The sequence below is a fragment of the Oryctolagus cuniculus genome, chromosome 4 (assembly GCF_051225735.1).
Source record: "Oryctolagus cuniculus isolate XC-2025 breed Fujian yellow rabbit chromosome 4, ASM5122573v1, whole genome shotgun sequence".
Taxonomy (NCBI): domain Eukaryota; kingdom Metazoa; phylum Chordata; class Mammalia; order Lagomorpha; family Leporidae; genus Oryctolagus; species Oryctolagus cuniculus.
Window position 1 is genome coordinate 81660993 of NC_142870.1, and position 23134 is coordinate 81684126.

The window sequence follows — 23134 nt, forward strand, 5'->3', positions numbered from 1 at the left end:
AGATCTTGAAAACAAGTAATATTTTCCAGCACTATTCTTTTTTTTTTTTTTTTTTTGACAGGCAGAGTGGACAATGAGAGAGAGAGAGAGAGAGTCTGTCTAGAGAGGAAGGTCTTCCTTTTTCCATTGCTTCACCCCTCAATGGCCGCTGCAGCCGGCATGCTACGTTGATCCGAAGCCAGGAGCTAGGTGCTTCTCCTGGTCTCCTATGCGGGTGCAGGGCCCAAGCACTTGGGCCATCCTCTACTGCACTCCTGGGCCACAGCAGAGAGCTGGACTGGAAGAGGGGCAACCGGGACAGAATCCGGCGCCCCGACTGGGACTAGAACCTGGTGTGCCGGCGCCGCAGGCGGAGGATTAGCCTAGTGAGCCACAGCGCCGGCCCCAGACAGATTTCTATCTGCTGGTTAAAAGCCTCTAACAGCCAGGTCTGGACCAGGCCAAAACCAGGAGCCAGAAAACTCCATCCTGGTCTTCTATATGGATGGCAGGTCTCCCATATGGGCCATGTGTTGCTGCCTTTCTAGGCACATCAGCAAGAAGCAAGAGTCAAAGTGGAGTGGCTGGGACTCAAATCAGCACTTCAGTATGGGATCCATCACAAGCTGCAACTTAGCCCACTGCATCACACTGGCCCCACTGTGGTGGTGGTGGTGGTGGTGGTGGTGGTGGTGGTGGTGGTGGTGGTGGAGTGCATGGGGTAGGTTGTTTAGCCTGGAGGTTAAGTTGCCTGCATCCCACATTGACCTCTCTGAGTTCAATTCTTGGCTCAGTGTCCTGACTCCATCGTCCTGCTACTGCAGATCATTGCAGGCAGAGCTGAAGGCTCAAGTAATTGGGTTTCTGTTATCCATATGGGAGACCGGTGTTGAGTTCTTTGCTCCTTCCTTCAGTCTGACCCAGCCCTTGTTATTGCAGGCATTTGTGGAGTGAATCAGTAGACCAAAGTTCCTTCTCTTTACCTCTCAAATATTCTCCCACAGATTTTTATATATTAATCTGGTATCCTGCATCCTTGTTAAAAACCAGATGTTAGTTCTACAATATTTCTGGCTCATTTATTAATATTTTCTATGTAAAAAATACAAAACTTGTTGACTTCAAATAAATAAAGACAGTTTCTAATGTTTATACTTGTTAATTTTCTTGTCCTGTTGTACTGACTGGTATCTCCAGCACAGTGTGTCTCGCAGTGGTGACAGTGGACAACCTTGCCTGCTCTTGACATTAGGAGAGAATGTCCACACTTCACTATTAAGATGATGTTTGCTGTAAATTTCAGGTTGAGGAAATTTCCTTTTCTTCCGAGTTTGATGAGAATTTCACTGTCCATGAGTGCTGAAATTTGTTAGCAGCATTTTCTACATGTATTGAAATGAGTATAGAAGTTTTTGTCTTTATTCTGTTAATTCATGAAATTAGGCTTTTTTTTTTAAGTTTTATTATATTTATTTGAAAGAGTTACAGAGAGAGGTAGAGCCAGAGAGATAGGTCTTCCATCTACTGGTTTACTCCCAAAATGGCTGCCAACGGCTGGAGCTGAGCCAATTTGAAACCAGGAGCCAGGAACTTCTTCTGGGTCTCCCATGTGGATGCAGGGCCCCAAGGAATTGGGCCATTTTCCACTGCTTTCCCAGGCACATTAGCAGGGAGCTGGATGGGGAGTGGAGCAGCCAGGACTCGGACCAGCACCTATTTGGGATACTGGCACTGCAGACTGGGGCTTTAACTCGATGCACCACAGTGCTGACCCTCCCCCAAGGCTGATTTTCAAATGTTGAACTAACCTTGTATTCCTCAGATAAATTTCAGTTAGATCCACACACACAGTATAATGCCAGTAAACTTCGTAGGAACATAAGAGTCGTTAACACTGCCATGTGAACCCTCCAGGTACTCACACATCCATATGATGACCAGCACTCTGCAGTCCGTCACCCATTTCTTTTTCTATGGCACTCCACTCACTAGAAAGAAAAAGATGAAACCAAAAGCAACATGAGTTAGAGATATGGAATACTAAGTGGACTCTTTTATACTATTCTTTTCTAGTTAGTTTTTCAATAATGTACAGTACATATATTTGAATTTATTTTCTGTGACTCAAATATGCTGTTGTCCCCCTCAAGTTAACAACTGAATGTAAGTTGACACCTGCTGGAGAGTGCAAGGTAAGTGTCATACAAAACAGCTTCTGCTTATGTGTCACATTCTCAGGGTGCCTATTCAAGTCAATTGTGAAAAAAAATATGGAATGCCATCTCTGGAGACAGAGCCAAAGCATGTGCATTTTTAAATGTCCACGGATGGTTCCAGTGAGCACACCTAGTTATATGCCACTGATTTAACAGCTAACAGAAAAGGGCGATTGTACAGAAATGTTACGTACATAGTAAAACCTTAAATGCAACTGCACAGCCTGCTGAATAAGCCTACTGAAGATCATTTTGCTGTCATTTATGTGAGATGCTCTTCATAAAAAATTATTTTTATGGAAGTTACACATACATATTATAGTAAACTGGGAAAATAAATCTATAATCCCAAATATCAAGAGATGATATAATTTGCTTTCTCTACACAGTTTGTTCTGTCTCTCAAGTCTTTTTATCTGCTCTTTTTAATGTCACTGAGATCATATGGTATGGGCAATTTTTTATCATGCCTTTTTCCCTTAGCAGTGTCTTCCCATAATATTAAAATAGTTTCTCCTAAGCATTGTTTCAAATGACAACTCATAATCACTTTTCTGGTCTTATGGGTTTTTTCCAATTTTCCTGCTATTTGCAAAATATATAATAAACATCTTCAACATATCATAAAAGAAAAAATCATAATTCTCTCAATAGTTTCAATAACCCGTTCTGAAATTCAAGATCATATGCTTATAGTATCAGAAGAAAAAAAATCAGAAGGTTTTACTATCTTCAAGGAAGCAAAACAAACATACCAATCACTGATGTAACTGCATGATTATGATGAAAAGGGAAAACTCCCTCCAATAATTTCCTTTCCTATATGTTTAGTCAAAGAGTAGCAGCAACAGTTAAGCTTCTTTATGCGCATTGCTGTTTACAAAACGGCTTTTTAACACCTCCAGCTCTAGCTCCAAAACCTCATTTCTATGCCTATAAGACAATTTTTGCTTTTACATACCTCTCACACTCAAATAAAACAAATGTAAAGCCCAGTTCTTCGTATGAAAAATAAAATCGAGGGTTCTTAGATGGATGGCAAGTGTAACTGGCCAAGTGTGTGATGCAGTGAGTCCAGTTAATTTAACTGTAGGTCACATTAATGGAATTAATGGCCAATCCAGATCAATCATCTGGGAGACATCTACAGCAACTATGTTTATCTCATTTTCAAGCCTCCTATTATTGCTACCAGCTCAAGGTCAACATAACCAAATGCAACTCCTTCCTTCCTAAACAATCCTAAAAACCAGTTCAAGGAAGGGATGATGTGATCATCGTTATATTCCAACTGAGTAGTTTGTCTCACAAATACTTGGCGAGTATAGTTTATAAACTGAGTCACTGAATTAACTAATTGTGAGGCAGTAAATAGTTACTGGTTCTATGTATCAACCAATGCTAAGCACTGGAAAGACCAAAGTAAAGAAAATAAGATCTCTCCTGCTCAGAATACATATAGTCTTGCCTTTTGCTACTCAAATTGTATTTTAGCAGCTTGTTAGAAATGCAGAACTGTAGGATGAACCACTGCAGACCTATTGAATCAAAATGGGTATTTCAGCAAGATCCCCAGATTACTGTACACCCATGAAATTTTAAGAAACTAGCTAGACAAAAGGTTCTCACCTTTTGTGCGTAAGTCTAGGATAGGGAATAGAAAATGTTAACCAGTTTCAGAGGAACACTAACATACTGTTAAAAGAGACAAAGGTCTACTATCAAATTTTAAAAGATTTATTTATTTGAAAGGCAAACTAATGGAGAGAGAGGGAGAGACACAGAAAGATCTTCCACCTACTGGTTGAGTCCCCAAATGCCTATAACAAGCCAGGGTTGGGCCAGATTATTGCCAGGAGACTAGAACTCCTTCTGGCTCTCCCAGATGGGTGGCAGGAACCTAAGAACTTAGGCCATCACCTGCTGCCTTCCAAGGTGCACATTAGCAGAAAGCTAGACTGGCAGCAGAGGCAGGACTCAATCCCAGCACTCCAATATGGGATGCAGGCATCCCAAGCAGTGGCTCAACCCATTGCGCCATAACACCCACCAAGCATCCGATTTCTAAGAGGCAAAACTGTTTTCTTAAAGTACTGATAGGGTAATGGTCATAGATGAATACATCCACAAGGGTCATAGACCTTTTGTACCATCTGATGAAAACCATGTATCCTTTTCCTAAGGGGTAAAAAAAATCACAAACACAAAATTTTACATACAATTTCAGGGACTTCAGACAACCCACAGTCTGTCCTCACCTCTTGCTTTAAGAACTCTGAACTACAGAACTACCAAGGTCTCTCCTGTTCTAGTATTTTACAATTCCATTTAAAGAAAGAAAGGGAAGGACTCCCAAGAATATCCCAGTGTCAAGATTAATGAAAGGAACAAAAGAACATTATGAGTTACAACCAGAATAGAAGTTTACAGCTAAATTTAGTCACTGAACGTGGTATTCATCAGGGATGAGTAAGGAGAGGGAAAGTCTCCAGCCCTAAGCAGGTCTTGTTAGAAATGTTCTACTTGTATATACCTCTGTATAAGATTTCATTTAAACATAAACTACTATGCTTAGAAGGGATTTGAAAATCACTGTCCTCATCTGACACCACAATTAAATCCAGACTTATGGTCAGGCTCTGAGACCAAACATGATTTACGCAAAACCAGACAGCTGATCAGAGACAGAGCTGAGATTAGAACTGGCTGCCAGTACAGTGCTCCATCTGTTTATCCCAACCTACAACATTTCTTACTTCTGCTTTCTTAGTCAAAGGGCTCTTCACCCCCATTTACCATGTCTTCAGTCAAAACATAAAAGGAGAGTACATCCTTGTGTTAGTGAGCTTTATACCCATCACGAGATACACGATGAGTTTCATTTTTGATCACGAGCCTTTGCACATGCTTTTTGAGAAAAATTTGCCTGTATTATTTTATGGAATCCCTTGAAAGGAACTGTAATACTGATTCTGGGAGAGATGTTTTCTTCTGGTTGCTTCCATATGGATTAACTCTATGAATTAAATAAATGTTCAATTAACAGAATACAATATTTTAGCTATTAATTCCTGACAGCTTTCTTTAGCTGTAAGTGCATGGTGGAACTTGAAGTTCCTTTCCCCTCTTTTGTAAATCTTCTGCAGAATGAATCCCACCTATGTACAGGGGTCTTCATAGAAAATGTGCATTTTGATGCTTAAATTGGCATCAAAATAAACATCTTTTAATTCCATTTTCCCATAAACTCTTTGAAGTTCTCTTATATTTGGTGTACTTCTGGACAAGTAGATGTGAAAGTTCCTAGCTGAGCCAGAAACTAGTGAAAACAGGGACAGGTCCCATAAACCACAATGGGGAGGAATGCCCCTGTGACCGATGCTAAATCAGGGCAGGTGCTACAACCAGGGAAGGCAGCTGCAGAACGCCTCGGACTCAAGAAGAGCGAAAAAGAACCCCTCTACCTGGAGCCAACAAACATTATCAGCAACTTGTGGCATGAATAATACAAAAATCTAGTCTAAGAAAATAAAAGGAGGGGCTGGCACTACAGCATAGTGGATTAAGCTGCAGCTTGCAGTGCCAACATCCATGTGTGCACCAGTTCCAGTCCTGGCTGCACTACTTCTGTCCCAACTCCCCACTAATGCGCCTGGGAAGGCAGCAGAGGATGGCCCAGGTGCTTGGGCCCTGCACCCACCTGGGAGACCCAGATGAGGCTCCTGGCTTCAGCCTGGTCCAGCCCTGGCTGTTGTGGCCACTTGGGGAGTGAACCAGCAGATGGAAGTCTTCTTTTTGCTTCTCCCTATCCATCCCTGTAACTCTACCTTTCAAATAAATAAATTAATCTTAAAAACAAAACAAAACAAAGAAGCAATAAAACCAGGAGACCTTTCGTCCCCCAATTGAGAGCCCAAGGGGCACTCCAGCCCTTCCTCTGCTCCCCCACCTCACCCACTCTCACAGTGTCCCTCTTCTCCAACTCCCGCAAGCTAGCTTGGGCCAGCCCCACCCTGGCGCCTGGGGAGATCCCTGCATGGCAAAGGCTGCCTGTCCTGTCAAACAAGCTTCTTCTCAAGCTAAGAAACGAAGTCTATTAAGAGTATCTCTATAGGCCGGTGCCGCGGCTCACTTGGCTAATCCTCCGCCTGTGGCGCCGGCATCTGGGGTTCTAGTCCCAGTTGGGGCACCGGATTCTGTCCCAGTTGCTCCTCTTCCAGTCCAGCTCTCTGCTGTGGCCCGGGAGTGCAGTGGAGGATGGCCCAAGTGCTTGGGCTCTGCACCCGCATGAGAAACCAGGAGGAAGCATCTGGCTCCTGGCTTCGGATCAGCGCAACGCACTGGCCATAGTGGCCATTTCGGGGGTGAACCAATGGAAAAGGAAGACCTTTCTCTCTCTCTCTAACTCTGCCTGTCAAAAAAAAAAAAAAAAAAAAAGAGTAGCCCTATACACAGTGCTGATGGATTTTGTGTACTTCCCCATGCCTCTGCTCCTCCTGCAGCCTGGTCTCCACCCTGGTCTCTGCATGGAGACACATAAGAAACAAGGGCATTCAGGGGATTCTAATTCAATCCCATCAAGATGGCATGTACCAATGCCATCTCACTAGTCAAAGTGATCAATTTCAGTTCACAATTGATCATAATGACAGGTCTAAGAGTCAAAGGGATCGCATAAACAAAACTAGTGTCTGCTAATACTAACTGATAGAATAAAAAAGGGAGAGAACGATCCAACATGGGAAGCGGGATACACAGCAGACTCATAGAATGGCAGATGTTCTAAATAGCACTCTGGCCTCAGAATCAGCCCTTAAGGAATTTGGATCTGGCTGAAGAGCCCATGAGAGTATTTTAGGCATGGAAAGCCAAGACACTCTGGCAAAAACAAAACAAAACAAAACAAAACAAAAGAACAAACCTAAATGAAAGATCTCTGCGAGTGAGATCCCAGGGAAAGAACGGGCCATCAAAAAAAGAGGTACCTTTCTCTGAAGGGAGGAGTGAACCTCCACTTTGACTATGACCTTGTCTAAATAAGATCGAAGTTGGCGAACTCAAAAGGCTTCCATAGCCTTGGCAACTCATGACAAGAGCCTAGGGAGATTACTGATGCCATAAACAAGAGTGTCAATTATTTATGTCAACAACAGGAGTCACTATGCACTTACTCCTCATGTAGGATCTCTGTCCTTAATGTGTTGTTCAATGTGAATTAATGCTATAACTAGTACTCAAACAGTATTTTACACTTAATGTTCTGTGTGGATGAAAACTGTTGAAATTTTTACTTAATATATACTAAATTGATCTTCTGTATATAAAGATAATTGAAAATGAATCTTGACGTGAATGGAATGGGAGAGGGAGCGGGAGTTGGGAGTGTTGCGGGCAGGAGGGAAGTTATGGGGTGGGGGAAGACATTGTAATCCATAAGCTGTACTTTGGAAATTTATATTTGCTAAATAAAAGTTTAAAAAAAAGAAAAAAAAAAAGAAAAAGAAACAAGGGCATTTACAGTTTGCTTTGTTTTCCAGGTTTTCAGTGTCAGTGTCCCTCTTTACCTACGCCCATGACTGCACCTCTGTTAGACCATCTCTCTGGCTTCTCCACTGAATGACTAACGTGTAAGTGAAATACACAAACACAAAGGGCGGGATGGGAAAGGGAGTGGGAGAGGGGAGGGCCATGGGAGGGAAGGAGGTTTGGCGGGGGAAGCCACAACAATACAAAAGTTGCATTTTATGTTCTACTTAAAACTATTGGTTGAACTCTGTAATTAATATACAATTACTCTTAGGTGTTTAATTAATGCTATAACTAGTACTCAAATAGTATTTTACACTTTGTGTTTCAGTGTGGGTGCAAAATGTGGAAATCTTTACTTAATATATGCGAAATTCATCTTCTGTATATAAAGATAATTGAAAATTAATCTTGATGTGAAGGGAAGAGGAGAGGGAGTGGGAGAGGGGAGCGTTGTGGGTGGGAGGGAAGTTATGGGGGGGGGGAAGCTATTGTAATCCATAAGCTGTAATTTGGAAATTTATGTTCATTAAATAAAAAAAAATACACAAACACAAAAAAATCTTCTCTAAGTATAACTGCCACTCATTGTTTACTTACAGAATGTTCACCTTTTTATCAGTTTCTCCCACTTTGGCAACCTTTCTCACTCATAGTTCAGTCTGCCTTCTCAGTCCTTATGTCCAGGAATTCTACATCTAAAATTTATTCTACATATACACCACGTGTGTGAAATGACATACAACAATATTTATTGCACAATGCTGACATCCCATATGAGTGCCAGTTGGAGTCCCAGCTGCTCCACTTCCAATCAAACTCCCTGCTAATGTGCCTGGGAAAGCAGCAGAAGAGAGCCCAAGTGCTTGGGTCTCTGACACCCATGTGGAAGACTAGGATGGAGTTTCAGGCTCCTGGCTTCAGCCTGGCCCAGTTCTGGCTGCTATGATCATATGAAGATGAACCAGGGGATGGAGGATCTCTCTCTCTCTCTCTGTAGTAATTTTCAAGTAGATAAATATTTAAAAAAAAAAATATGTTCAATCCTTACCTGAAAACTCGCCCATAATTCCCATGCACTTTATATACACCATAGAGTCGATCTGCTACTCTCTGAAATAAATTTTTAATAGAAACTGCTATTAGGTTAAAGTTCTATGCAGATTACTTAAAAAAATCATCTTATTAAATAAAGACAACAAAAAAGTCCATGTTTAATGTATTTAGAAAATGGAGAAGAAAAAAACTTTATCTCCAGAAAACATTATCATAAAAAAAAACTAGTACAGTCTTCCCATATTTATCATACCATATGCTTCATATTAATTTTTTTTAAGGTTTTATTTATTTATTTGAGAGGTACAGTTACAGACAATGAGAGGGAGAGACAGAGAGAAAAATCTTCCTTCCGTTGGTTCACTCTCCAAATGGCCGCAACGGCCGGAGCTACATCGATCCGAAGACAGGAGCCAGGTGCCTCTTCCCAGTCTCCCATGCAGATGCAGGGGCCCAAGGATTTGGGCCACCTTCTACTGATTTCCCAGGCCACAGAAGAGAGCTGGATTGGAAGAGGAGCAGCTGAGACTAGAACCGGCGCCCTTATGGGATGCCGGCACCACAAGCAGAGGATTAACCTACTGAGCCATGGCACCAGCCCCATTCATATTTCTTTTTATAGTTTTTAATTACTGCTTTACAATTTCCTATATCCAAGAATAGTAGTATTTTCCCCAGCAGTTTAATATCACCTTCAATAAACACCACTTTAAGTAGTCACATAAAATTCCACTGAGTAGTTACAAAACAACCAGCATTCCTTGTTGGGTATTTAGACATTCTCATGAAGTGACTGCATGTATCTCATCAAGCTTAGTTGAGGCTAAGAAAAACTACAAGCTATTGGCCAAAATTTATCATTTCTAGAGAAAAGGAAAGGCCAAAATGGCAGGGGAATAAAACACAAATAATCAAAATCTAAAACCAGGAGCTAACATCGTTAGCAGGTTAGGCCACTGGCTGCAACACTAGCAACCCATATGGGTGCCGATTTGAGTCCCAGCTGCTCCATTTCCAATCCATCTCCCTGTTAATACACCTGGGAAAGCATGGAGGATGGTCCAAGTGCTTGGGCCCCTGCACCCTTGTGGGAGTCCCAGAAGAAGTTCCTGGCTGCTGGCTTTGGCCTAGCCCAGCCTGAGCCATTGCAGCCATTTGTGGTATGAATTAGAGGATGGAAGACCTCTCTCTGTCTCCCCCTCTCCCTCTAACTCTTTTATAAATAAAAAATTAAATCATAAAAAAAAATCTAAAACCAGATTGATTCAACAGTTGTCAGTAATTAAGACTACTGCTGCTGGGGTTGGTATTATGGCAAAGCAGAGGAAACCTCCACTTGCAATGCTGGCATCCCATATCGGCTGCTCTGCTTCTATCCAGTTCTGTGCTAATGCTCCTGAGAAAGTTACACAAGACGGCCCTAGTCCCTGGGCCCCTGGACCCATGAAGGAGACCAGGATGGAGTTCCAGGCTCCAGGCTTTAGGCTGGCACAGCACTAGTTGCGGTGTCTATTTGGGGACTGAAAAAGTGCATGAAAAATCTGTGTTTGTGTGTGTGTGTGTGTCTGAATTTTAAATAAATAAATCCTTCAAAAAATGAATATTGATACCAAGGAAAGCTGGTTGTACTTGGTTAGTCTATTCTGCTAAAAAATTTCTTTTCTGTCGAGAAGTCCTTCTATTTGCAAATCGATTATCAGACAACTGTCCTGGGAGGACTGACATTAGACAAACACATTGACAACAGAAGGAACCAGACAACCTCATGCAATTATCTTTCCCAACTCACATCATTTGGAACTGAGAATGCCCTCTCTCCTCACTAAACAGTAGATAATTAAAGTTGGGGGGAACAAGGTTCTATGACATGCTACTAAAAGACATTATTTTTAAAATCTAGACACACGAAGGTTTTTTTTTTTTTCTCCTTGATTCTTCTAAGGAGTCGAAGATTATAAGATTTAAGACTCCTGGTACTGTTTGCCACAATGGATTCCAAAGGATCTGTGTGTGACACTTTATACTGCCAACATCCTAAATACTTCATCAACACTAGACACTTCTGTCTTGACAGGTGACTACAAATAAAATGCTAGACATTGTCTCAGTAAGCATAATGTTGATGTTTATCTTAGCAAAGGTAACCAGCCCCAGCCCCTCTTTACACTGGATATCCCTATATTCCTAGAGAGGTGGCATAGGGTAGCAGGAAATAAAGGACTTGAAGTCAGACAAATATGAGTTCAAATTTTACCTCCTTCTGAGGTTAGGGTTTGATTTTGGAGAATTTTCTAGGCCACTCCTAGCCTTAGAACTGCATCTTTTGAAGATGTGGAAATGACTTTGTGAAGATGAGATGTTTCCAAGATTCCTGGCCACAAGTGGGGCGGCTCTGTGACTGTCAGTCTTCTTCCCCTCCCTCTACATGAATTCACATCCCTTGTCAACCTGTCATTTGTAAGAGGGTTAAGAAATGGAATCTGGCATCAGGTTTAAGTTCTGGCTCCACACCTCTATTTATCAAATGACATTAGGCAAATCACTTTACTCCATTTGCCTGTTTTCAATCTGCAGAATGGGGACAATCACAGTGTCTTCGAGGGGCTGCCATGAAGCTGAGTAAGAGAATACCTACCAGCTGCCAGGCAGACTTTAATCCCATTTTCCAGCAAAGAGAATAAGCTCTGAACAGTTACCAGATTTTCCTGAAGGATTCAACAAATGGCAGAGACAAGTTCCAAACTCAGTTCTTCCTCTAATGCCATCCACCTTTTCTGCTTATTTTTACTTCTTAAAACACCGAACTCTAACTCATCTGCAATTTTCTCTTTTGTCTTTGCTTCCCTAGTTTCAAAAGAATTATCTTTGACAGAAAAGATAGTCAACAGGTTTTGTTTTCTCTTGATCTGTTAACAATACATCATTTGCCTCAAACTGTGTAAGCGTACTGGACAGTCTGGATGTTATGCAAAGACACTTCCTTTCTGTGTTGGTTGCAGGGTTCTGTCATTACGCACTGTCAGCAGAGGGCTTTAACTTTTCATTTGCACTTCATGTCACTCTTCTGTTACTGTCCATGACTAAATGGCCTTTCTCCCAAGTTTAGAAGAGCAAGTTTTTTGTTTTTTAATTTGACAGAGTTGTAGACAGTGAGAGAGAGACAGAGAGAAAAGTCTTCCTTCTGCTGGTTCACTCCCCAAATGGCAACCACGGCCGGCACTGTGCTGATCTGAAGCCAGGAGCCAGGCACTTCCTCCTGGTCTCCCATGCGGGTGCAGGGGCCCAAGCACCTGGGCCATCCTCCACTGCCCTCCTGGGCCACAGCAGAGAGCTGGACTGGAAGAGGAGCAACTGGGACTAGAACCTGGCGCCCATATGGGATGCTGGTGCCACAGGTGGAGGATTAACCAAGTGAACCACAGCGCCGGCCCCAGAAGAGCAAGTTTTTTTTGTTGTTGTTGTTTTTTTGTTTTGTTTTTGTTTTTTTGTTTTTGTTTTTGACAGGCAGAGTGGACAGTGAGAGAGAGACAGAAAGGTCTTCCTTTGCCATTGGTTCACCCTCCAATGGCCGCCGCGGCCTGCACACTGTGTCTGGTGCACCGCACTGATCTGAAGCCAGGAGCCAGGTGCTTCTCCTGGTCTCCCATGGGGTGCAGGGCCCAAGCACTTGGGCCATCCTCCACTGCACTCCCTGGCCACAGCAGAGAGCTGGCCTGGAAGAGGGGCAACTGGGACAGAATCTGGTGCCCCGACCGGGACTAGAACCCGGTGTGCTGGAGCCGCAAGGCAGAGGATTAGCCTAGTGAGCTACGCTGCCGGCCAGAAGAGCAAGTTTTAAAACATAAGCTGGGGGGCCGGCGCCATGATTCATTTGGTTAATCCTCCACCTGTGGTGCCGGCATTCCATATAGGTGCCAGGTTCTAGTACTGGTTGCTCCTCACCCAGTCCAGCTCTCTGCTGTGGCCCAGGAGGACAGTAGAGGATGGCCCAAGTGCCTGTGCCCCTGCACCCGCATGGGAGACCAGGAAGAAGCACCTAGCTCCCGGCTTCGGATCGACATAGCGCCAGCTGTAACGGCCATTTGGGGAGTGAACCAACGGAAGGAAGATCTTTCTCTCTGTCTCTCTCTCTCACTGTCTGTAACTCTACCTGTCAAAAAACAAACAAACAAACAAACACATAAGCTGGGGCCAGCACTGTGTCATAGCAGGTAAAACTAGTGCCTGCAGTGCCCGCATCCCATATGGTTGCCTGTTCAAGACCTGGTTGCTCCACTACCAATCCAGCTCTCTGCTCTGGCCTGAGAAAGCAGCAGAAGATGGCCCAAGTCCTTGGGCCCCTGCACCTGTGTAGGAGACCTGGAAGAAGTCCCTGGTTCCTGGCTTTGGAACTGCGCAGCTCCAGCCGTTGTGGCCAATTGGGGGGTGAACCAGGGGATGGAAGACCTCTCTCTTTCTGCCTCTCCTTCTCTCACTGTGTAACTCTTTCAAATAAATATTTTAAAAATTAATTAATTAAAAAAATAAAGACGCTGACAGCAGGTCTATCTTCAAAACTTAAAAAAACAAAAACAGGATACTATCTATGGATCTAAGATTCTATACTTATTTACATTCCAACACTGAAATAGTAGGCCTTTTGACAAGATGTAACAACTAAACGATTCCCAACCACGTGACACAAAATGCTTCACATTTATTTTTAAATTTCAATTTAATTTTGAATTTTTTTTAAAGATTTATTTATTTATTTGAAAGTCAGAGTTACACAGAGAGAGGAAAGGCAGAGAGAGAGGTCTTCCATCTGCTGGTTCAATCCCCAATTGGCTGCAATTGCCAGAGCTGCACCGATCTGAAGCCAGGAGCCAGGAACTTCTTCCTGGTCTTGTACACAGGTACAGGGGCCCAAGGACTTGGGTCATCTTCTACTGCTTTCCCAGGCCATAGAAGAGAGCTGGATTGGAAGTGGAGCAGCCCGGTCTCGAACCAGCGCCCATACGGGATGCTGGCACTTCAGGCCAGGGCGCTAGTCCACTGCGCCACAGCGCCGCCCCAAAATTTATTAATATATAATACTTGTACCTTTTTATGGGGTGCAGTACACTATTTAAATACATGTATACAGTGTAAATTAACCGATCAGGTAATTAGAATAATTAGCATTTCCAGGTCCTTTTCTTTATGTTTGGACCTATAAGCTCTTGTTTTCCAGTTCTTCATATAGTATATAACACATTATTGTTAATTATATTCAGTCTACCCTGCTTCATATAGCATATAATACATTACTGTGGACTATAATTGGCCCAACACTCAAGCTTACTACTTTTTTTTAAGCTTATTACTTCTATTAAATTGGTTTGGATCACATTTCTTCTAAAAAGCAATATGAATAATGAAACATTAAAAACTGGAATGTAAAACCAGATATTCATCATAAATACCAACCATTACTTAAAAATATGACAACAAGAGAGTCACTTCTTTATAAATGTGTGTCAGAGCACTCTCAGGTAACACTTACAGCTCTGACTCGAAGAAGATGTGAGATGACAGACTGCAGTTCATCACTGTAGTGTTTCAGTTCAGTAAATCGCCTGGAATAGGAAACAAATAATCATTTTTTCTCATGAAAAAAAGCAGTCAAATGCTGAAAGATAAAACAGTAGTTCCTGAGAATAGTGAAACTGATTTTACTTAATCATCTGCTGTGGCCTTGAACATTTACATACCAATATAAAATCAAAAAATTCTAAAATAAAATGATTCTTTCTTTTGCTATGTTGAAAGCAAAGATGTCACACTTAAAAATGTATACCCTGGCAATGAGATAACATTTGCTGGTATGAAAAACTACTTTGAAAACAAAAAGCAGGAAAAAACTTTTAGTGCCAAAAATCTTAATGTAAAACCATAAACTTCTAGCCTCTAACCTCAACCTTTTTTTTGACAGGCAGAGTTAGTGTAAGAGAGAGACAGAGAGAAAGGTCTTCCTTTTTCCATTGGTTCACTCCACAAATGGCTGCTACAGCTGGCGCGCCGCACTGATACAAAGCCAGGAGCCAGGTGCTTCCTCCTGGTCTCTCAGGCAGGTGCAGGGCCCAAGGACTTGGGCCATCCTCCACTGCCTTCCAGGGCCACAGCAGAGAGCTGGACTGGAAGAGGAGCGACCGGGACAGAATCCGGCGCCCCAACCGGGACTAGAACCCGGGGTGCCGGCACCGCAGGCAGAGGATTAGCCAAGAGAGCCGCGGCGCCGGCCTAACCTCAGCCTTAATGCTGCTTGGTAATCTTTGTTTCCCTAATTCATTAACTGCAATTGTCCTTAAAGCTCTGAAACTTGCGACCACCACCTGTTACCCTCCAAACAATGGGAACTACTACCACCACCTCCTGCCAATCAACTCACACACTTTCTCATATCTGTATCATTTCTTCCTTCCTGTGCAACATTCTAGAGTTTATGCCAGCTATACTCCATATTTCTATGTGTTAATTTTCTGTCTTTACAAGCTCCTTTTCATTAGCAAGATAATTAATTCAGGTCTCTCCCAGATTAAAATATACACACTTCCTTGATAACATACTTAACTTTTAAAACCAAGCATTAACTCCCCACTAATAACCACTCCTTTCCTTCTCATTCCCTGCTTGGCCCACTAGAACCTAGCTCCTGCCACCAGCACTACAGTGGAGGAATATTCCTGCTAAGTCACCAAGTATTCCCACCCTGCTAATAACAGTGCATTTCAGCCCCTCTCTTACCCGATCCTCTCGGCAGCATGACAGCTGACATCGCCCTCCCTCTCAACCATTTGTTCTCTTAACATCAATGTTCTTGTCTTATGATTTTCCTTGTGGCTCTCTGGTCGCTCCTTAAGTCCCTTTTGCAGTTCTCCTTTCCTTCACCCATCTCTTACATCTCTAACTTAAGTGTGCATAGATTCTGCTGAAAACTAGTCTCTCAAGGAGTATAAATAACTACAATGACACGCAGAGGCCCACAGGAGTTGCACAATGGAACTCTGCAGGTTACACTTTCGAAAACACCTTGGTGGCCGGCGCCGCGCCTCAATAGGCTAATCCTCTGCCTGCCGCACGGGCACACCGGGTTCTAGTCCGGTCGGGGCACCAGATTCTGTCCCAGTCGCTCCTCTTCCTGTCCAGCTCTCTGCTATGGCCCGGGAGTGCAGTGGAGGATGGCCCAAGTGCTTGGGCCCTGCACCTGCATGGGAGACCAGGAGAAGCACCTGGCTCCTAGCTTCGGATCAGCGTGGTGCGCTGGCCGCAGCGCGCCGGCCGCAGCAGCCATTGGAGGGTGATCCAATGGAAAAGGAAGACCTTTCTCTGTCTCTCTCTCTATCACTGTCCACTCTGCCTGTCAAAAAAGAAAAAAGAAAACACCCTGGAAGTGCTGGCATTCTTCAAGCTTAAGAATTAGATTCTCAGCTGTCTGCTAATCTAATCTATCCATTCTTTATACACCTGTCATTCATAACACCTCACACTTAGGCGCTACATGCTGCAAAATTCCAAATTTCTACTTTCAGCCCAAATCTCTGTTCTGAACTCCAGATCTATACAACCAAGTGACTAGCAGACATTTGTACTTGCTTACCTATCCAAAGCTCAATCTGTCATCCTCTGTCCCCCAAAACTGCCCTCATGAACTGCCTACTATGCAAAATAATGAAGCTCAAATGTCATCTGTTTTCCTTCCCCTCTCCTTCACCCTCTATGTTCTGCTGACAACCTAGCCTGTGGATTCCACTTCTAAATGTTACCCAAATCCACTCACTTTCTTGGGCTGCTCAGCCAATAGTCTAGATTCAAATCAGCACCACCACTTTTCACCTACTAGTCCACTCATTCCCACACCACTCTCAACTACCACCCACCCTGCTTGGATGGCCTTCCAAAAGCCCAAAGCGACACCACTCCCCTGTTTTTAAACAGGTTTCTTCCCACTACAAAGATCCTGAGACAAAGTTCAAACTCCTTAATATGGCTTACAGAACTTTTCACAGACCCCATGTATATAACTCTAGCAAGGCTGAGGACATCTGATCCTAATAAAATACTTCATCATCACTTTTACTCCCCTCAAGGCAGAGTTCTTCAGCTAAAAACATAATTCACGTATAAAAGGGCTGGCAAGATTGGCAGGGCTGGCACTGTGGTGTGGCAAGTTAAGCTCCAGCCTGCAGCACCGACATCCCATATGGGTGCAGGTTCAAGTCCCAGCTGCTCCACTTCCAATCCAGCTCTCTGCTAATGTGCCTGGGAAAGCACCAGAGGGTAGCCCAAGTGCTTGGGCCCTTGCAACCATGTGGGAGGTCAGAAGAAGCTCCTGGCTTCGGCCTGGCCCAGTACTGGCTGTTGCAGTCATTTGGGGAGTGAATCAGTAGATGGAAGACCTCTCTCTCTCGGTAACTTTGCCTTTCAAATAAGCAAAATAAATCTTAAAAAAAAAAAAAAAATGGCATGTCACTTGGGGGAGGGTGCAAAAACCATGTCTGATCTCCCTTTTTATATTCCAGATGGAAAGTAGAAAACATACTCTTAGACTTTTGTTTGCATTTATAGTGTAAAACTATGAAGGGATATGAAACTAAAAATTAATGTCAATCTAACCTCTGGGGGAAAGGAGCAGGAATGTATAGGTAGGGACAGGAATGAAGCTTTGTATTATCTGACCTTTCAATAGTTATCAATTTATATACTTTCTTTATGTACAGCCAATTAGAATTGAGCTGGAATAATTTTCCCTTAGAAGTTAAAATCTGAATTCAAGTGTCAAGAGACCAAGAGTTCCTTACATCCTATCTGCCTGGATCAGCTCTCGCTGGTGGCAGGGCTCAGGAGTAAGACATTCTCTAGGAGCAGGCCTTCTGGAGCTTCTCCAGATTTGATCAGATTTCCTGACGACCTTTCCCAACTCTGGAGCTGGCATGGCTAGAAAATTCTTAGTTCTCAAATTAGGTGACAAGAAAATCTGTAAGAATATGAAGTTAAGACTCAAGAACACTTAAACTGGGAGAAACAGAGGTTTCTGGAGCTGAAAGCAAAGGTCCTTTCTCTGGTCATGAAATGTGTAAGGCATACTACAGTTACTGAATCCGACTGACAGAATGGCACAATCTGCTTTGTGTATGTTGGGGCAAGAGTTTACAGCATCCCCACATGACCACATGGCTAAAAGTTTCTAACTACCTAGGTGACAGACAAAATGTGCACCTTTGGCAAATCATGCTTACTGGGAAATCAGAAGATCTGAAGGTGAAGATTGAAAAATCTAGTAAGTTTTAGATGACAACATGTATTAAATGAAGAAATTTAAGAAACGAAGGAATTAATTTTTCTGAGAATGACACTCAAAGTTCTTTGGCCAACTCAGAATCTAGCAATGCCTACACACTGAAATAAGAGCACAGGATGACCTTTCTGCCCAGCAGTTAAGTCACAGGTTAAGATGCTGTGTCCCACCATCTCAGTGCCTGGGTTCACTGCCTGCCTCTGGCTCTGGACTCCAGCTTCCTGCGAAGAGAGACCCTAGAAGGTAGCAGTGATGGCTCAAGTGATTGGGTTCCTGCCACCAACATGAGAGACCTGGACTGAGTTCCTAGCTTCTGGCTTTGGCTGGTCCAGTCCTGGCCAGTGAAGGGATTCGGGGAGTGAACCAGTGGAGAGAAGATCTGTTTGCCTGTCTCTCTTCTCAGATAAATAAATAATATGAAATCCTACCTGAAAGGATGAGATGTTCTTAGAGTAAAGAATACAAATTATATATAATAATATTAAAATGCTGTAGCTTCAAGTGATAGGAGGAAATTTAGAAAGAGCTCATTATCTCAGGGAGATAATGATGCAAGACTTCCCTTCTGAAATACTACGTATCTTAAATCGTTGATTGTGAGACATAAAAATAAACAAATAAATGCACATTCTGATAATACTGTAAGTTTGTGAAGCCTCAACCAACCTTTCTTGTGTTTTCTATTATCCTTAAAACAATCTTATGGGAGCTGGCGCTGTGGCTTAGTGGGTAAAGGTGCTGCCTGCAATGTCGGCATCCCAATGGGCACCAGTTCGAAGAGCCTGGCTGCTCTACTTCCTATCCAGCTCTCTGCTATGTCCTGGGAAAGCAGTAGATGATAGCCCAGGTGCTTGGTGTTCTGTACCCATGTGGGAGACATAGAAGAAGCTCTGGCTCCTGGCTTCAGATTGGCTCAGATTTGGCCATTGCAGCCATTTGGGGAGTGAAGCAGTAGATGGAAGACCACTCTCTCTCTCTGTAACTCTGTGCCTTTCAAATAAATAAATCTTTTTTTTTTTTTTTAATATTACTACAGGATCTATGCTTCCCTTAATTCTCCATACTCTAGTTCTACCTTTTAGTCATCTCTCTTAGCTTGGACTTATGCCTCTCCTAACCAAATCTCATCAGTTATTCAAGGCTCATCTTTTATTGTTTAATGATTTTTAAAGTTTTTTTTATTTTTTTATTTATTCATTTGAAAGGCAGAGTAACAGTGAAGGGGAATAGAGGAGATATCTATCTGCTGTTTTACTCCCCAAATACCTGCAATAGCCGAGGCTGGACCAGGCCGAGGCCAGGAGCAAAGAACTCTATCTGGTTATCCCATATTGGTGGCAGGGACCCAAGCACTTGAGTCATCATCTGCTATCCCCCAGGTGCATTAACAGGAAGTCAAATTGGAATCACAGGAGGGACTCAATCCCAGGCATTCTGATGTGGGATGTGGGCATTCCAAGCAGGAGCCCAACCTGCTGTGCCACAACATCCATCCCAAGACTCATCTTGGAAATAGCCTCCATCAAGGCTTTTTTATTAATATCTCTCTCCAACCTCAAAGTTCAAGGGTTCAAACAAAGTTTGGAGTCCAACTGTTATCTATTTCACATTGCTCTCCTATTTTTTCACATGGCTTTAAATTTTCTCTACCTTACTACACTGAAAGTATTTCCAGTTCTACAAATTTTACTATATTTGCACTTGTACAAACATTACCTGAGAGTAAGCCCAGAAAGAGAAAGAATTCAATGAGCTCTGGTAGTCCAAGTGACTCCTAAAATATGTCAGTCTGCTAAACACTCTCCTCTTTTTCTGGTTTCCACACTTGCAATTCCTACCTCCCTGTCCATTTGAAGGTGTTCTTAATATGGTACCTTTTAAGCTCTTTGAAGAAAAACTCACTATACAAATTCCTTCTCTCGATCCATACTTTCAGCATAGGAAAATGATATAACCAGATTAGAAACTCAAGGAATACCCTGAGAAAAATAATAATCTTAACTATTGGCCCGTTTGTATTCTGGATTTCTTTTAAAAGAAGAAAACCATTGTTTTATGTATGATTTATTTTTTTAAATTTATTTACTTATTTGAAAGTCAAAGTTACACAGAGAGAGAAGGAGAGGCAGAGAGAGAGAGAGAGAAAGAGAGATCTTACATCCACTGGTTCACTCCCCAGTTGGCCACAACGGCCGGAGCTGTGCTGATCTGAGACCTAGGTCTCCTACATAGGTACAGGGCCCCAAGCACTTGGGTCATCTTTCACTGCTTTCCCAGACCAAAGCAGAGAGCAGGATTGGAAGTGGAGCAACCAGGACATGAACCGGTGCCCATATGGAATGTCGGCACTGCAAGCGGTGGCTTTACCCGCTATGCCACACCATCGGCTCCTATATATGATTTAAATAAAATAACTTAATTGTGTATATTTTTAAGTCAAGAAAACCTGGCAACTAAAGCCACTGGTAACTGAAACTTCTACTGAAGGTGGCACAAGACATGAGTGGTTGATACTGTTGATTTCCACAATAAATTGTATAGTTTTAAATAATTATAAATAACATTTATATAATCAGATTGATTTACTCCTTAGATTCTGTCTTGAGGGTTTAGCTTCTTTGCAACAACATAGAGCTCAACAAATGGAGATAAACCTTGGGCATATCGACTTTAAGAAAAATACACAGTTAATGCAGTACAAATAGCATCTACAGAGCTCCTACAGTTAAATAAAAGGAGAAGGCTCCAGTCCTCCTCTCTGCTCTTAACAGTAAAGTATGGGGAAAGATAAACATGTATGAAGCAAGTACTAGAAGAACAAATGGTAATCCCTTTGAAACAATCATTCTGGTTTTTTGGACTTTCGGAAAAGATAGAATAAAATTTATTTTCATAATGGTGGGACTATTGGACCAGTTAGACCTAAAACAGAGATTTTTTCTACATATTAAGAATCTCAGGGGCTGGCGCCGTGGCGCAGGTTAATCCTCCGCCTGCAGCACCAGCATCCCATATGGACTCCGGTCTAGTTCCAGCTGCTCCTCTTCCAGTCCAGCTCTCTGTTATGGCCTGAGTAAGCAGTAGAAGATGGCCCAAGTGCTTGGGCCCCTGCACCCACATGGGAGACCTAGAAGAAGCTCCAGGCTCCTGCCTTCAGATCAGCGCAGCTCTCGCCGTTGTGGCCATTTGGGGGGTGAACCAATGGAAAGGAAGACCTTTCTCGCTGTCTCTTCCTCTCACTGTCTATAACACTACCTCTCAAAGAAAAAAAAAAATCTATTATAACAATGACCAGTATAGGTGATTCTCTTACTCAGAATTTACAGCCAACAAATTCTATTACTATTCATAAAAAAAATTAAAATTATATACCTTAACAAAAATAAAAGTGCAAAAACTACTTGGTAATATCACTGGTAGTATCATATGTAAATTTCTGCATACAGTATGAATAATAAGTAAAATTTAGCAACTCAGAAAAACTAATTAGGTAAGAAAAGAAAAATATTCAAATGAAAAAATATTTTTCATTAAATTGAAATTATTCTATAAAAATAATGAAAAATTAAAGTGTTAATTAAATAAAGGTATCTTCCTGATACTCTAACAAATATAAATCCACCAAGGTTACAAACTTAGCTTAAGTTTTCCTAAAGCTTTTTTGGAGAGTGACTTATAATTTAAGAGAACATCTCTTATATACTATATACTATGTATGTCACTGTAGCATTTACAAAAACCTTAATGAAACCTTACATGCGCATTACTAAGTGAAATAAGCCAACACAAAAGCTATTTACTATATGACATGAAATTCTGAAAAGGAGAAACTATGGAGACAGTAAAAAGATCAGCGATTGCCAGGAACTGGGGGAAGGAAGAGATGAACAGGTGGAGCACTGAGGACTCTTAGCATCTAATGTGAAACTATTATGTAGATGCTACAATGGTGAATAGTTGTTATTTTCCCTTTGTCCAAACACAAAGAATGTCCAACACCGAGAATACGCCCTAATATAAATGATGGACTCTGAGTAAAAACGCTATGTACAATGTACACTCACTGGAACAAATGCAGCGCTGTGGTTGGGACGGTGATAGCTGGGGAAGCCGTGAGTGAACTCTGTACTTTCCACTCAAATTAGCTATGAATCTAAAACAGCTCTAAAAAATGAGGTCTACTTACAAAGAAAACAAAAACAAAATCCTCAATGACTAACCATTACAACTCATTAATTATCAAAATTAAAAAACATTTCTTTATCTTTCCTATTCAAATTTCAAGCTAAAAAGACGCACTGTAATTAGTGTTAGGGTTTCAGAATACACAAACTAAGCTTTTGTCTGATAAGAATGTACACTGTGGGGGCTGGCGCTGTGGCACAACAGGTAAAGCTGCAGCATGCGGCGCCAGCATCCCATGTGGGCACCAGTTTGAGTTCCGGTTGCTCCACTTCTATCTAGCTCTCTGCTATGGCCTGGGAAATCAGTAGAAGATGGCCCAAGTGCTTAGGCCCCTGCACCTACATGGGAGATCCAGAAAAAGCTCCTGGCTCTTGGCTTCGGATTGGACCAACTCCAGCCACTGTGGTCATTTGGGGTGTGAACCAGAGGATGAAAGATCTCTCTCTTTCTCTCTGCCTCTGTCTCTTTGTAATTCTGCCTTTCAAATAAATAAATAAAATCTACAAAAAATGTATATTGTATAGAAATCAACACTGAAGGACTCACTGGAGAAACCATAACAGATCTCATAAATGTGGTCCTTGAAAAATGGAAAAGTCAGCCTTAGCACTGCTCTAACTGCACAGCACCTCTAGATGAACCAGACTGCCAGGTCCACAGAGCAGGAGCCTGAATTAGCTCCTAAATTAAGAGAAACAAAAGCAAATCCTAAATACCTAGGTCCTATTCCTAAGGAAAGTCAATTTTTAATACATTGGCATATTTTAATACAGAAAAGCTCTCACAAACAATAAGCTGATATTAATGAAGTCAAGTATGTGTCATATAAATGTATCTCCATGAAATTATGCTAGTA

At 42.2% G+C, this 23134-nt stretch overlaps 1 protein-coding gene across 7 annotated transcripts in view; it reads right to left on the bottom strand.

The window, feature by feature from the left end:
* SNX4 (sorting nexin 4) overlaps positions 1-23134 on the bottom strand; it is an 88165-nt gene that overhangs the window by 18699 nt on the left and 46332 nt on the right. For 3 of the 7 annotated variants that reach the window (XR_016233147.1, XM_002716413.6, XM_070072239.2), the window contains 3 exons: positions 14302-14374; positions 8773-8834; positions 1902-1967 (listed from right to left, as the gene is read on the bottom strand). Coding sequence is in view for 4 of the 7 variants with exons in the window: in XM_002716413.6 (XP_002716459.4) it covers positions 1902-1967; positions 8773-8834; positions 14302-14374 (201 nt within the window). In the remaining 3 variants the exon portion in view is untranslated. The remainder of the gene's footprint in view (positions 1-1901; positions 1968-8772; positions 8835-14301; positions 14375-23134) is intronic. The other 4 variants (XR_016233148.1, XR_016233149.1, XM_051859213.3 and 1 more) reach the window with 2 other exon arrangements.